Genomic DNA, 16,511 nt, shown 5'->3' with positions numbered 1-16,511 from the left:
CACCCCCTGCTCTGCTCCCCATCCGGTCGCTGCTGACCACAGGTTGAAATCATTCTCTTCACTACCAATCCAAACTCCTTGCATGCCCACAGGTGCCTTCAGGAATCCTGGGGGCAGATGACATCCTTGTACTTAAACACGCGGAAACACTATGAGTGGCTGCATTTCAGTGAGGACTGCCTCTACCTGAATGTGTACGCCCCAGTGCTAGCACCTGGGGAGCCTCTGCTGCCAGTGAGTACTCTTTTCTATTGCCTGCTGTATCCTCTCTATCACCCTACAGACCAGCTCAGGCTTAGGCGACCTCTCTTGCCTAGGTGATGGTTTGGTTCCCAGGAGGTGCCTTCCTCATCGGTTCCGCTTCCACCTACGAAGGCTCCGAGCTGGCAGCTCGTGGGAAAGTGATACTGGTGTTTCTGCAATACAGGCTGGGCATCCTGGGCTTCTTCAGGTAGGCCTTGGACCAGAGGCGGGGCCTTCACCTTCCTACCTACTGGTCCCAGGCGCAGATGGCGGGCACTGACAGAAGAGGGCGTGGCCTGTGGGCGGGACCGAGTGAAGAGAGTGGCATGAGTACCTGACATTGTTGAAGGAACCAGCGGGCGCTGGATACCATCTCAAGGGAGCAAATCTAAGGCAGCCTTAGGTTGGGCAAATTGGCAGCTCTCTGAATCTTCACCACTGAGGGTTGGAACCCTGACCATGAATCTCGTGTGCCTAGCACGGGCAACAGCCATGCCCGAGGAAACTGGGGGCTGCTGGACCAGATAGCTGCTCTGCGGTGGGTGCAGGAGAACATCCAAGCCTTTGGTGGAGACCCAGACAATATAACACTATTTGGCCAGTCGGCGGGAGCTATGTGCGTCTCAGGACTGGTGAGTGAGATTTCCACTGGACCAGCAGAGAAATAGGCCAGCATGTTCCCACACTGCACAGACAGATGTACAGACCTGTATGTCCACAGACATGTGGGTCCACAGACATATTCTCACCCCTTGCCCAGGACAGCATTCCCGCCAAGGAGGCAGCTGCTCATAGTCAAGGATGCTTTCTCTTCAAGAATAGCATCCATAGAGGTCACTGAGATGACTCAGTAAGTAAAAGTGCTTGCAGTCAAGGCTGATGACCTGAGTTATCACATCAAGCATTGTCTGAAAAGCCACAGTTGAAGTTAGGCTCAAATCTGAGTGTTTTCTGTGACAGGTATTCTTCTATACACCTTATGTGTATTACTGTATTTAATTCCAGAGAGAGAGAGAGAGAGAGAGAGAGAGAGAGAGAGAGAGAGAGAGTTAGGTGTGATAGTCTTAAAACTTAGAGGCTAAAGAGATGGCTCAGAAGTTAAGAGCACTGGCTGTTCTTCCAGAGAACCCTGGCTCATTTCTTAGCACCCACGTAGCAGCTCACAGCTGTCTGTAACTCCAGTTCCAGGTGATTTGACACCCTTACACAGACATATCTGCAAGCAGAATACCAATACACATAAAAAAATAAAAAGGAATTATCAAAAAAAAAAAAACTTGAGGGAGATGAGAGATTCAAGGGTAACCTCAGCTACACAGTAAATCTGAAACCAGTGGGGACAACATGAGACTGTCTCAAAAAAAAAAAAAAATCCAAGAGGCAGGCAGATCTGTAATCCTAACATTCCAGAGGCAGACTGGAAGTATCTGGCCAACCTGAGCGACACAGCAAGGCCCTCCCTGTCCAAAACTAACAAATTAATTGACCAAATTAATAAATAATCTTGCAGACAAAGACATTGACGCACATAAAACAAAGTAACTAGTTTAAGTGAACTATCCAGCCAGGATAGGTTTTGCTGTGTGGTTTGGTTTAGCTTGGATACATTTTTTTTGTTGTTTGTTAACACTGTGTCTTGGCTGGGCCGTGGTAGCGCACATCTTTAATCCCAGCACTTGAGAGGCAGAGGCAGGCGGACTTCTGAGCTCGAGGCCAGCCTGGTCTACAGAGTGAGTTCAGGACAGCCAGGGATATACAGAGAAACCCTGTCTCAAAAAAACAAAAAACAAACAAAAAAACAAACAAAAAAAATAACACTGTGTCTCACTCTGCTGCCCCTGCTGGCCTCAGACTTGGTATTTAGACCAAGCTACCCCAGAATTTGCCCCAGAATTTGCTATGAAGACAAGGTTGGCCTCAGATGTATGGCTTACAACCATCCTCCTGAGAACAGGGACAGCTTTTAAGCAGGGAAATGATAAGCTCAGATGTGGATTAGAGGGGGCTCTCAGTCTTCTGCAAGGAGCTGAATTACTAAGAGGTAGGAACTCAATCTTGGAGACCAGTCCAAGCTGGGAGCGGGGTTTACCCTAGTAGAGACAATGAGGGCAGGAAGAATGGAGAGAAGATGGTGCTCATTGAGTGATTCACACGGCCAAATGTTCAGGACTAGGATAGCTGCATGTGGCAGAGAGCAAGGGAGGGACAGGGGCTCTACCCAGTTTGAGACTGACTAGAGCAGGTTTGAGACACAAATTCTGAGGTATCCAAAGATCTAACTTCACCAAGAGAGCTGTTAGCACAGGTAATTGGAGCTGTGGTGATGGGGTCCCACCTACCCGAATTTGTAACCTGTAACAGAGAAAGACCTTCTTATTCACACCTCTCATATCCTCGGATCAACTCTGGGACCTCTAGAGGCCCCTGCATAAGGCAGAGACTGAAAGGTGCTGGCTTTAAGTCTAGGCTCTAGCCTGTGACCTACAGCTCCCTCCAAGATTTCTCAGGCTGCTCAGAAATGGTCAGGCAGGTGCCCCAAAACAACTCAAGGGACCCTATATATGGATCTCATGGGTACTCTGCTTCTAATCCCTACAGCTGATGTCACCCCTAGCCCAGGGTCTATTCCATCAAGCTATTTCCCAGAGTGGTACTGCGGTGCTGAAAGCCTTCATCACTCACGATCCACTGACGTCAGCCAAGGTGAGCATCGCTCGTCTCTCAGAGCTCAGCAAGAGGGGAGAAGGATGGAGGCATCCCTGTACACCCCTTCTCTTCTGCAGAAGATTGCTCACCTGGCCGGCTGCGACCACAACAGCACAAAGATCATGGTAGAATGCCTGAGGGCTCTATCAGCAGAGGAGGTGATGCATGTTTCCAAAAAGATGGTAGGTAGAACATTCCAGATGCCTTCCCTGTCAGCCTGCATACTATAGCAGTGATACTTCCCCAGGGAACCCATCTCTGGCGCACACTGGGGGAGTTTCTCTTGATTCCTATCTTTCTCTCTCCTTTACAGACATTCTTTCATTCTAACATCCATAAAGATCCGAAAGACGTGAGTAAGCAGTGGTCTACAATTTGAGTGTTTATTAAATACCTACTGTGTGCCAGGTCCTCAGGATACTTGAGGAACTAACTATTCAGGCCAAACTCCCTCCCCTAGTGAAATTGATGTCCCACTAGAGATAGATAATTAGCCCTATAAATAAATAAACTACTCACCTCCCTAAGAGGTAACGGCAGCAAGGGGAGGGGGCAGGCATGGTAAAGGGAGTGTGAGTTTAAATGTAATGGGTTATACATGTCTCAGTGAAGTGATGTATCATAAAGACTTTCAAGGGATAAAGGATGAACCGTGGGGATGCGGGAGCAAGCATCTAAGTCTAAGCAGCCTGGTCCTGTCTGTCATTGTCCCTTCCCATGCTCTCCTTCCTAAGTATCAATATGAGCAATCTCAGTTTTTACCAAAAAGGCTTAAGCTGAAACAGCTCCTGATACAGACGTGCCGAGCTGAGCACCCAAGCCACAAAGGCCCTCAGAGGGTATGTGGGGTGAGCAGCTGGAAAAATGCCCCTGGCTTTGCAGATCATGTGGTTCCTGAGCCCAGTGGTGGATGGCGTGGTGTTCCCAGAAGACCCTGTGGTGCTCCTGACCCGTGGGCAGGTTAAGCCTGTGCCCTACCTTCTAGGTGTCAACAGCGCGGAGTTCGAGTGGTCCCTGCCTTTTGTGAGTGGATAGGAAAGGTGCTCACCACCGTGGGTTTGCAGAGGATGCCCCTGGGGCAATGTTTGGGTACCAAGTCAGATCTTGGTAGCCCCACTGAGGATGCGAAAGTCACCTGTATTCATTCCCTGTGCAGGAAGAGCTGGCCAAGAATGATGGTGGGGAAATAGGAGAGGGGTAATCAACCCCTGAGCCTCCAAACAACTATGCATCCTAGGGGCCTCCTTTACTCCCCAGGTCAGGGCAAATGTTCTAGCTCACAATGGACCCTCCCAGCTCAGAACCAGGTGGCAATGTCAGACAGTGAGCAGGACAGGTTGTGGGCCTTTCTTGGGAAGTATCTTCTCTGAGAATTCTACATGTAAATAAGCAAGGCCTCAACCCTGATCCAGGACCCCTGGGTCCTTCTTTTCCAAGCAGCTCATGAAGCTCCGGCTAAGTCAACATATGATGAACAAAAATTCCATCACCAAACTGCTCTGGAGTTTCAACATTCTGCTGGTGAGGGGTCCTATGGGCAGAGTTATTCAGTGTGAGCGGGACTACACCCCGACTCCCAACACATACACACACTTCTTTTAAAATGTAGGAGCTGTTCTGCGCAGGGGAGCATGAGATAGTTCTTGGAGAATCCTAAAGGGGTTTGACATGGGATGAGACAGTGGCTGATGGGCATGGTCTCTAAGGCATCCTTAGGGTCATAGGAGACAAAAGCAGGGATAAGAATAAATCATGATAGAAACCTTCCTAGAGATCCCATTCCCAAAAAGTCCTGGGGAGCTGAGGCTGGGTGCAAGCCAATAGTATATCCACCCTGGCCCAGCTGGTCCTGCAGGCCTCAGGGTGAGTCTTTCATCCTGGCTCAGAATATTACTAAGGAGCAGATACCACTGGTGGCAAGAGAGTACTTGAATGATGCTGTCAGTAACCATGACTGGAAGATGTTCCGAAACCACCTGATAGACCTAGTTGGAGATGCCACCTTCGTCTATGCCACACTCCAAACCGCCCGCTACCACCGAGGTATGGGGGTCCCTCAGAATAACCACACTGCTCCCCTGCACTCTTCAGCTGAGCTCCTTCCAACTGGGGTCACCAGCTCTTCCCCCACTTTCTCCACACTTTAAGCTAGTACAGGACTCCAAGGGGCCACAGAAAAGGCAGTAAAACCAGAGCAAGTGCTGTCCCTTAGGAATAAAGACTGAACCTCAGCCTCCCTAGAGGAGAAAGCAGGGTGGCAGAGACAGTGCCTAGGTTAAGAGCAACTTAAAGCCATGCTGTCTGGGTTTGGGGAAATGAATCTGAGAGGTCAAAAGTGAGGCTAGAGAGGACAGCTATTGAAGGCCCTTAAATACTGTGTCCCGAACAGAACACTCAGAAGAGAGAAGGTGGCAGCTTCCATGACCCTTGCCATAATCTTGCAAATTAGGTTTTAGTGTCCCTAGCTCTGCAGATGAGGAACTGCAGCTCAGACCATTTGAGTGACTTGCCCACTGTCATTTAGTGATGACTAGTGCAGACAGGGTTCTAATTTGCTCGGTGATTCTAAGTCTGAATCCCTGCCTGATGTCGGTGGATGCGGGACCTGGGGTAGACCAGGAGTTCAGGCAGAGACTTCCTGTTGTCCTCACCCATCTCATTTATTCACAGATGCTGGCTCCCCCGTCTACCTGTACGAGTTCAGGCATCATACTCCTTCAGGCATCATTGTCAAACCTCGAAGCGATGGAGCAGACCATGGAGACGAGCTTTCCTATCTCTTTGGAAGCCCCTTCTCCAAAGGTCCTGACCCCTAATCTTCCCACTGTGTATGAAGACCCACATCTCCGCTGGCTGACCACACAGTCCCTAGTGTGGCATGTATTCCCAGATGTGGATGGGAGGTTGGCAGCCCACCCCCAGCTCTTTCCAAAATACCACATCCTCTTCTGCCCCCAGGCTTATCCACAGGTGAGGAAAAGGAATTCAGCCTCCGGATGATGAAATACTGGGCCAACTTTGCCCACACTGGGTGAGTCTAACCCCGGACACACATAGACAATATTCAGCCCACAGGAACTACACAGTCAAGCCTGAGCCCATCTCTTTTTCCCTGTCAGTCATGGGATCTCATGATGCACATTCTTCATTCACTCAAGCATCCAACAGCATCTCACCAATGTTCTCCTTTTTATCCTACCCTAGTACTGGAAGCTGGGGTTCAAGGATGCCCTAAGCATGTGCTACATCCTCCTACCCCACCCCATGAAAACAAGATTCCAAACAGGCACAAGGGAGCTGTCCTGTGGGGAGCCTCAAGGAGGGGTCAGGTCCTATTTGAGTGGCAGAGATAGCCTCAAGCATAGGCGGCACTTGGTCTGAGCTTTGGGTTCCCTTTGTGTATTTTCTTAGCTCCACCTTCTCTCCTCCATCATCCTGTGGCACTGGGGGAGCTGTTCTGAAATATCATCTAACCGAGTTATTCACTTGCTCAAAACCCTTGATCATGCCCCCAGAGTAAAGTTTCATCCCCTTAGCCTGGCAGGAAAAGCCCTTCCAAATGTTTCCTGTGGCGTCATCCTTTCTTCACACCGTCCTCTTTATACTCACCCAGATCTTACCTAGCCTTGTACTGCCAGGAAGCTCACTTCTCCCATCTCCTTCCTATGTAGCCTGTGCTGGCCTCAAACTCACAGGTCTCCTGCCTTCAACTCTTGAGTGCTGGGACTCTAGAGTGTTCACCGTCACACCCAGCTCTCCTATTCTTTCATAAAGATTTAAGATTCTCCTATTCTTTCATAAGATCATTGCCACAAAGCTCTCTTGGGTCTCAGCTCCTCAAGCAAAGGTAAATGGGGGGCAGAGGGGCAAACTGAATGAGTGACAAGAATCTCTTTCTACTTTGGGGGTTTCAGGGATCCCAATGACGAAAAGCTGCCCTACTGGCCACGCTTTGACAAGGATGAAAAGTATCTGCAGTTGGACTTCGATACTAGAGTGGGTGTGAAGCTCAAGGAGGAAAAGATGGCTTTCTGGAGACGGCTGCGCCAGCCTCAGAAACCTTAGAAGCACCACCCATACTGAAAGTGACCAAGCAAGAGGAAGCTATCCTACCATTCTGCCTCAAGGAGACTGGCCCTGGATACATCTGAGGACAAAAGTCCTCTCCACTCAATCTAGGACCTGTAGACACTCCCGACTGCCTTCACGCGAGAGCTGGAGCCCTTGCCCACCGTTTGGGGCTTAGTATCACCAGTCTAGCCTGACGTCCCATAACACCTTATATCTCACTGTCTAAACCAGGCCAGGGCCTTTCATCACACTGTGTTCTACCCACCCCCACTTAGCCTCGCCCCGCCTTAGCCCCACCCTCATCTTAGCCCCGCCCCCACCTCAGAACAAATTCTTTTCTTCGTTTTATAAGACCTCTTATCCTTCATGATTTGTCTGCAGCCTTCTCTTATGGAAAGTTCACACGGCTGCCACTTCCTGTCGTTGTATCCTGCCGTCACTGATTGTCTACTCTGTTCAATCTGCTTGCTTATACTGACCTCGAGGCCCCAGACAATCCATTCATGATATGGTAAAAAGCTTTGATGGCTTGAGGTCCGTATCCCTTTCTCACACTCACCCCGCACCCCCGGGGTGTTTCCAAAGCTGTACCTAGGGATTGTGATCAATTAAAAATGTGTTGACTTGATCCTTGATGTCTCTCTGTGTAAAATAGTTGGGTGAAATGGATGTGATCTCAGTTTGAGCACTTAGAGTAACAGAGCATTGCTGCTTGCTGCTTCCTGAGCTGTGCTTGCTAGAGGGACTGAAGCAAAGGCATTTAGACTGCAAAGCATTTCTCTGGTGCCAGATGTGGTATTGAATACCTGTAATCTCAGCATTTGGAACATGAGAAAGGAGAATCCAGGTGTTCAAGGTCACCTTCAGCCACATAGAGTTTGAGACCAGCCCAGATGACATTAAGACCAAAAACGACAATAAAGCAGCAAGAAGGAAAGAGAAAAAAGAAAGAAGGAAAGAAAGGAAGAAAGAAAGAAAGGAAGGAAGGAAGGAAGGAAGGAAGGAAGAAAGAAAGAAAGAAAGAAAGAAAGAAAGAAAGAAAGAAAGAAAGAAAAGCATGGCTCATTTCTTCTCTATCTCAAGTGTATCATCCTTCTCCCCATGGATATCAGAACACCACACCCACCCCATGCTCACAGCCATTAGGTCTTTTTTTTTTTAGATATATTTATTTTATGTATATGAGTACACTGTAGCTGTCTTTAGACAGACCAGAATTGGGCATCAGATCTCATTACAGATGGTTGTGAGCCATCTTAACTACTGAGCCATCTCTCCAGCCCCAGCCATTAGCATTAAATCTTACCCTTCTTATCTCCCTGTCTGGGACATATCACAGCCTGTTCCACAAAATGTAGCTCTCTCTCTCTCTCTGTCTCTCTCTGTCTCTGTCCCTCTCTGTCTCTGTCTCTGTCTCTGTCTCTGTCTCTGTCTCTCTCTCTCTCTCTCTCTCTCTGTGTGTGGGGGGGTGGGGGATGTACAGGCACACGAGCACATGTGTATGTTACTGTGCCCGTGTGAATGTCAGAATACAACTTTCAAGTATTCTCTCCTTCCACCACATGGGTTCCAGGAATGAAACAGAAGTCATAAGTCGTGGAAACAAACCCCTTTATCCACTGAGCTACCTCTCCAGTCACTTACTTTCTGTTTTAAAATTGTGGTTTATTTACTTTGTTTAATCTATGTGTATGTATCTATGTGTATGCCACATATGTGTGTCTGCCCATGGAAGCCAGAGGAAGACATCAGATCTCCTGGAGCTAGAGTTACAGGTGGCTGTGAGCCACCTGACCCGGGTGCTGCGAACTGAACTGGAGTCCTCTGGAAGAGCAGCAAGTGCTCAAGTGGGCTGCAGAGCCATGTCTTCGCTCCCCAGACATCCACTTTCTGTCTTGTGAATCTGACTTTTTTAGGTATCGTATAGTTGTAGAAGAGACTCATAGTCTTTTTTTTCTTAAGATTTATTTATTTTATATATGTGTATATATTTTATACACTGTAGCTATCTTCAGACATACCAGAAGAGGACATTGGATCCCATTACAGATGGTTGTGAGCCACCATGTGGTTGCTGGGAATTGAACTCCGGACCTCTGGTAGAGCCATCATTGCTTTTAACGGCTGAGCCATCTCTCCAACCAGAGACTCATATTCTTGTCCTTTTGTGCCTAGCATGTTGCCTTTAAGGTTCATCCATATTGTTGAATGTTGTATTGCAGCAATTTTGTTCTGTTTCAAAGCTGAAAACTATGTGTGCAATATATATATTCCATTAGACATTTGAGTTGTTAGAAAGAGGAAAAAAAGAATTGAGTTGTGTCTACCTCTTGATTACTGTGACTAATTCAGCCACACTTACTTGTGTAATATTTCACTGTAACAGAAAATAGACTGATAGGTACATCCTCTAAGAAAGTACTCTCATTGATTTAATTCAGACTCCCCTGCACTTTTACAAGGAGGCCAGACATTTGAAGGTTCTGCGTTTGTTTCAACTAGGTCCAGTTTTAGCAAGAGCCTTGCCAAGTTAATTTAACCAGAGGATTCACCTTGGACTCAATATCTGATCACTCTCCATAACTAATGGAGGCCTTCATCCTACACATCCTCCAGGAGATGTCTGAGCACCTGGGCCTATCCTCAGCCACACTTGTTAGATAATCGGGCTGGAGAGATGGCTCAGCATTTAAAAGCACTGGCTGCTCTGCCAAAAGACCCAAGTTTGGTTCCCAGCAACACCATCTCTGCCTCCGGTTCCAGGGGATCTGACTGACACCCTCTTCTGGCCTCTGCAAACACTAAACAGTGCACAGACACATGCAGGCAAGACACTCATACACATAAAATCAATTTACACTTTTTGAAACACTGTAATATACCTTTAGCCAGAACCTCTAACACTTCTTGTTAGTGATTTTTTTTTTTACCCGCCGACCACACTGCTGTTAACTATAAATTCCCACTTACCTATGTTATATTGGGATATGAGCCAAATTTCTCTTTTCCCCCACTGCAAAATCCCATTGCAAAGGTCCTGTGTCTATTTCAGTGTCCTTGAATGAAGGTCTGCATTCTCTAAGCTTCCATTTTTTTTTATTTATTCTATCTTTTAAAAGGTTTATGTATTTAAATTTTTATGTATATGAATGTTTGACTGCATGTGTATGCACCATGTGTGACTTCAGAAGAGGACATCCGATCACTGAAACTAGAATTACAGATGTTTGGAGGCACCACCATGTGGGTGCCAGGGATTGAACCTGCATCTTCTGCAAGAGAACAACGTGCTCTTAAGCACTGAGCCATCTCGCCAGCACCTCTTATTTATCCTGTTCTTCGGATAGGGTCTCATATTGTAGTCCAAGTTGAGGAGGACCTGGGTCTGGCCTTGAACCCTTAACAATCCTCCTGCCTCCAAGGTGCGGGATTACGCACATGAGTCTCCACATCCAACTTGATTTTCTCCTTGAACATCCCCTGTTAGGCCTGCTCACCCAGGCCTAAGGAATGGTGTTTATCCTCCAAATGAGAGGAAGTACAGCTGAAGATAAATAAGAGCTCAGACTCCAGCATGGCTGTGGCTGACAGAGTAATAAAAGGCTCCCGGAAACCCTAGGACCTTCGACCTCCCCTGGGGTTCCAGCATAGAATACCAACCAGCAACCTGGAAGGGAGCCAGGGACACTGCTGGCTCCATACCCTCCTCATCCACCCAAGAAGATACAGTCTACCACCAGTCCCTTCCCAGACCACACACCCTGCCTGCGTTCTCTTGGCTCTTTACCTTGCAGGGATGGTCAACTCTTTACAGGTGCAAAGCCACCACCTACGTTCTCAAAGCATTCTCGAAGCCCAAACTGGAGCCAGGCTTCTGGCTTCCGGTTCTGGAGGCAGCGTCCCCCTTTTCTCCCACACCTCTACACCAGAAGGAGCAATTAACAGCCAAGCAGGCTGGGAAAGGACAAATTAGTGTTGGGGACAGGGCTCTTCCACCCGCCCCGCTGACCGCTGGCCCCGCAGTGCATCAGGCTCTGGCTACTAGGAGCGGGTCTTAACCTTCCCTGCACTCCCACAGCGCCAGCTGCCTGGGAGCTCCCGGGGACGAGCCATCTGGCCTCTGGATCTGGCAACTGTCCAGAATCAGAGCGGACTCCAGGGCGCTTGGGCCTGGAACTTGCAGTGGCAGGCTGGTGGCAGAGCAAGAAGGTTGGATGCGGCTGGGAGGACTCCTGAGCCTGCCACCGCTTATGCCTCGGAGCCAGTCATCAATTCGTCCTGCAGCAGATAAAACGTTGGGACAACACAGCCACAATCTTAGAACTGCCGCTGAGGCACCTCATGAATTCAAGCTTTTTCAGGGCCCTCATCATTTCTCTGGGTCTGGGTTAGCAGTGCTCAAAGCAGTTCCCCGATGGTGACCGTGGCATGACCAGTCTTTAGAAACCCACAGTGGGTGTTTGTTCTTACCCTTGCTGCAGTGAAGTAGGCAGTATGGACCAGCTCAGTCAAGGTCCTCAACACTTCTAAATGAATGTATGGACTTCCTTCCCTAGGTCTTTGCCCTGAACAGCACAAATCATTCATATATAATATAATATAATATAATATAATATAATATAATATATATAATATAATTTGTTTATATACATTATATTATACAATATGATATAGTATATATGTTATATATGAATGTATATTATATTTAATATGTAATGTTATGTTATATATTTATACATTATATAATATTATGTGAATATATGTTTGTTTATATATACCAACATATAAACCAACATATATATATATATATATATGACTTTAGGTGAACCAAAAGGGATCAGACTTTGCCTCCAGGGGTCTGCAGGCTGCAAGAGCAGAGGTCCCAGGAGTTTTAACTTAGACCCTAACCTAGTAAAACCTTGAAATCCAAGGAAGCATCAGGCAAAGAGGAGCTGGGAAAAGGAGCTGTGGGGGCTGATGTGGAGCACCAAACACATCAGGGTCCTTCTAACACGACCTTTACAGCTGCTGTTGGACACACTGGAGCCCTAGAGTGATGGACACAATGCCTAGGACATACAATGATAGGAGGTGAAAGTCCCCAAAGAAGCAGTGGAAAAGGATTTAGGAGGAAGGGCCACCGGTGGGTTAGCTGGAGAGACTGCTGTGCAATACTTCTCTTTCCCTAGAGGTTCTTCAAGAGCCTGGGCTGGAGGGACTGAGACCTGCCCGCAGTGGCCTCTTCTATGCCACAGTCCTCTCAGATTGGCCTCAGTGGGGGAAGGAGTGAGTACCTGCCTTGCTCTCTCCACAAGTGATCTCTCTCAAGCCTGGGGGGTCCGGACTTTTGGGGATCACTTAAAGAGTTAGAGCATCTCTTTCTATGTACTCATGCCATTAACTGTGTCAAAAGGAATCCATGCCTGTGAGATACTGGGAGTGGAGATGGGTCCATGAAGGCATACGGTGGCCTAGGGTACTTAATAGAGCACGAGCAAATTGAGGAAAGAAACAGAGACAGATAAAAGGACAGTGGAATGATTGACCAAGAAAGTCATCAGGTAAAGGAAAGAGACCGGAGTTGGTAAACACACAGGCATATAGGCAGACTGACAGAGAATAAAAACAACCCAACCTGGGAGGGGAGAGGATAGTGCCTAGGCACTAGGAAGATGGCAGCAGCCAACCAGACTCTTCTGGATGGCCACTGACAGAGTCGGAGTGTGGAAGATTCTAGAATGGATAGGCTGAAAGGTTATGAGACCACAAAGGAAACCACCTAACTTGGGCTAGGGAACCTAGAAGGGCTTTCAGAAGGAGCGTTTAAAAGGACTAGTGAGAAAAGGTGGAGAAAGCAGACATGAGAGAGGAAGGAAGCTCTGTCAATCAAGGGGAGCAGCGGGATCAGAGGTCTTGAGTCAGCCTTGCTTATTTCCAGCAGTGTGGCTCAGCTGGCATACCGGGTCTATAAGCCTGCAGGAAGCAGAGACTCTGCTCTGAAGCCCTGGAGACTACAACAGGAACATGTCCTAGGCATAGTTACTTTCCAGAAAGATCTTGGAGGTTGCATAAGTATGTAGAAGAACTGGAATAGGAGAGAGCTGACCCAAGGAGAGTGTGGTGCAGAATTGGACAGTGACTTTATTCTTCATAAGACTGGAACTGGCAAAGGGATTCTGTCTGGCCAGCCTGGCAAACACGGCTCTGGCAGGCCTTGCCCTTCTCCCTTATTCCCTCTGCCTTGCTAAACACTGTTAGATTACATTCCTAAAGCCAGCCTCCAAGGTCTGTTCCTTTATTTAGCTACTTCTTCCTTCTGAGGTCAACTACCAAGGTCCAGCTATCAAAGTATTGAAATCCAGCAACCAAAAGTCCCTTTTGGCTCACCTAATTAACATGCCCAATTAAAATTAAACACCTCATGCTAACACGGGGTTTCCTCTTTTACCTTTGTAAACCACTACTTTCCTATGTGCCACATCCGTCTCCTCTCTATCCAGAGGCGGTCCATTGTCCTCTGGAACAAACATCTCTGCCCCCTCTCTCTTGTTCCCTTCCCCTTCTCCCTCTTCCTATATCTCCTGTCTTTGTCTCTTATTCCCTGGCCTCTGTCCCTCTGGGGCAAATAAATCTCCTTTGTGCTGAGAATTTGGTCTTGGGGGTCTTGAGGGAAAACTGAACTCTAACAGCTAGCACGTTCACAAAGTAGATGGCTAGAACTTTGGAACATTCAAGGGAAACAGAAGTTGAAGATGGTCCACAGATATACTATTTTCTTAAAGAGTTATGGGTAAGGGCAGAGGGTTAGCTCTGACCAACCCAGCCCTCCATGCAGGGTAACCCCTGAGGCTTTCTGCCCAGAGGTCTCTTAGCCAGCCCTAGCCTAGAAACTCTTATGCTCTTCCCCTGGATTGGAGACCCCATCTGCTATCCACTAGGCCCTGAAAAGGCCCCAAGAGGGAGTTCAGCCAGAGCCAGGTCTATCCCAAGACTGGACTGAAGTCTCTCTCTTACCACTAGCTTTGTGGTCAAGGGGGCTTGAACTTGAGATTTATTTGGAGAGCCATTGGGGGGAATGATGGGGTCTATTTGAACCCTGGGGGGGGAACCCTAAGGCCAAGTCTAGATGACTCTGTAGAACAGGATTCCCCATGGCTCCTAAACAGAATCTGAGAGCACTGCGTTCTTGTCTGGGCCTGACCTTGGTTCCGTCTTCAGGTAGGCCTCTCGCCGCCTATAGCCTGCTTCTCCTCATCTGTGCACTGAGAACAGTCCCAGTGGTGAAACAAGACTCTGGCCTAAGCTCCCTCCAGCTATTATTACAGAGCGTTTTTTGCTTCCAGCTGAAACCTTTCATAAGACCTGGTAGATAACCATGGTGGTGACCTTGCCAAGTAGCTACTGAGTATTACAGATCTTGTTCCTCTTGATGGGGAGGCTGAAGGTGGGAAAGAAGGGCTTTCAGGAAATTAGCACTAGTGGCAGGGAAATCTATCACCATGGCAGCGGTGCCTATGGTTGATTCATGGCTCCTTCCTAGTAGGGAGCAGCTCTACCAGCTTGGGGAAAAGGTCAGTGCTACCTCCAAAGCCTCCTAAAGACATCAGGGCCAGGACTCCAAAACTCTGTGGCTGGATCTTTCAAAACCATAGATTTGCCCCCTCCTGAATCAGGCAAACCACAGTGCTCAGAAAGGGGTGGGGGTGGGATCCTGGGTTTTAACATAGCTGTTGCCTCTACTCTGATTTTTAAAAATTCTCTCTCTCTCTCTCTCTCTCTCTCTCTCTCTCTCTCTCTCTCTCTCTCTCTCTCTGTACAACAAGCACACACATGGGACTCTGAGTAGAATAGAAGAGGAGGGTGTTGGGATCCCCTGGGGCAAGAGTTACAGGTGATCATGAATTGCGTGATGCAATGCTAGGAACCAAACTTGGGTCCTCCAATAGAGCAGTATGTACTCTTAACGGATGAGCCAGATCTCCAGCCCCACTCTGTGATCTTCTCCAATCCTCATCCTGACCCTCTTGGATTTTATGTGACCAGTAGTAAATCCCAAGCACATCAGGAAGAGTGATGATGCAGCTGTACCAAAATCAACCATGTGTAGTGAGCAGGTTCAATGTGAGAAGCCAGGAGGCAATCTCCATGGAGAACTGGTGGTTCCCATTCTTCTCACCAACCTCAAGTATAGGTGACAGAGGTGCTATTCCAGTAAACGCCTCCAGGAGGCGCTGTTCTCGTTGTGTACATCACGAGGCCTTCCGTGTATGCTGCCCTTTATCTCTTGCCTCAGCAGGGCTTCCAATACAAATGCACACTCACCTCATGTACAGCCTGCAGAGTAAGCTCTGATTAGACAATCATTGCTCCCACCTCACGGGGAGCACCCACACCGGTTAGTCTCTGGTCAGCTAGGTCATTTAACGCTGAAAGATGCAGGAGGATCTTTTGAAGGAGACAATGTAGGCAGCAGGGCCTCCAGCAACACCATCCAGAGCCACGGCCTGGTTTTAACACTTCTGTTGTTCTTAGCTTACCTACGGAGGGAGGGAGGTCACTGGCACATCCCTCTGTTACAGGCAAACACGAACTCCCCAGGTTTGCGCCACTTGTCCCTGCTGATCTCACTTTATAAGATTTTGTTGAGAACTATTATTTTCAGAGTTGGAAGGAACTTCTAAAAGTTCGCGGGGCTACAGAGATGGCTCAGGAAGAAACACCTGTCTGCTCTTGCAGAGGACCAGGTTCAGCTCTCCGCCCTCCAGTTCCTGAGGATCTGATGCTCTTCTGGCCCCCACAGGCACTGTACACAGGAAGTGCACAGACATACATGCAGCAAAACACCCATACATGTAAAATTATGTAAACCACATTGGACTCAAACACACAGAGATCCTCCTGCCTCTGCCTCCCAAGTGCTGGGATGAAAGATGTGTACCACATACCCTGCTACCTCCCCCTTTTTTTTTTTTTTTTACTTTTTATTGGTCCTTTGTGAATTTCATATCATATACCCCAATCCCACTCCTCTCCTCCTCTCCTCATACCAACCCTCTACCCTTGCAACCTCCCCACCCCACCCCCGAGGAAAATATCGTGTTGTGAAAGCCGTAGTGTGTCTGTGTCCCACAGTGTACCCTTTCGTTCACACTTCTTTGCTTGCAAATGTTCGTTGCAATGACTCATTGGTCTGGTAGCTGACTACTCTATCAATACTAGACTCTCACTGGGACTCTTCTCAGATCTCCTGTTGTTGCCTTGTGTCATGAAGATCCTGAAGTTTTCCATCTGTGGGACTGGCTCCTTCATGAACACCAGCAGTTCATCCATGGGGTAGATGTTGGGATGAGTCAATTCAAAGTCCTGGATCTGGGCCTGAGAGGTATCTGACTGAGCTGGTCAGCTCTCGGGCTCTCCTGCTCTCCGGGGCCAGCTCTACCCTGCTGCTCAGGCGAGGTATAGCGCCCGCTCTCCCAAATGCTGCAGCAGGT

The 16,511-nt window shown here is 48.1% G+C and overlaps 1 protein-coding gene across 1 annotated transcript in view; it reads left to right on the top strand.

The window, feature by feature from the left end:
• Nucleotides 1-7,329, top strand: part of Ces4a (carboxylesterase 4A) — a 17,615-nt gene extending 10,286 nt beyond the window's left edge. Inside the window, exons 3-14 of the mRNA XM_028768746.1 lie at nt 93-234; nt 318-451; nt 722-875; nt 2,842-2,946; nt 3,027-3,131; nt 3,263-3,301; nt 3,832-3,972; nt 4,390-4,470; nt 4,836-4,992; nt 5,620-5,751; nt 5,908-5,980; nt 6,864-7,329. Coding sequence (XP_028624579.1) covers nt 93-234; nt 318-451; nt 722-875; nt 2,842-2,946; nt 3,027-3,131; nt 3,263-3,301; nt 3,832-3,972; nt 4,390-4,470; nt 4,836-4,992; nt 5,620-5,751; nt 5,908-5,980; nt 6,864-7,014 — 1,414 coding nt within the window. The 3' untranslated portion in view covers nt 7,015-7,329. The remainder of the gene's footprint in view (nt 1-92; nt 235-317; nt 452-721; nt 876-2,841; nt 2,947-3,026; nt 3,132-3,262; nt 3,302-3,831; nt 3,973-4,389; nt 4,471-4,835; nt 4,993-5,619; nt 5,752-5,907; nt 5,981-6,863) is intronic.
• Nucleotides 7,330-16,511: the final 9,182 nt, after the last annotated feature.

Source organism: Grammomys surdaster, unplaced genomic scaffold (genome assembly GCF_004785775.1).
Source record: "Grammomys surdaster isolate TR1022 unplaced genomic scaffold, NIH_TR_1.0 187, whole genome shotgun sequence".
NCBI classification, from domain to species: Eukaryota; Metazoa; Chordata; class Mammalia; order Rodentia; family Muridae; genus Grammomys; species Grammomys surdaster.
The sequence above is the reverse complement of the archived record's forward strand: the minus strand, read 5'-3'. Positions and strand labels throughout refer to the sequence as shown.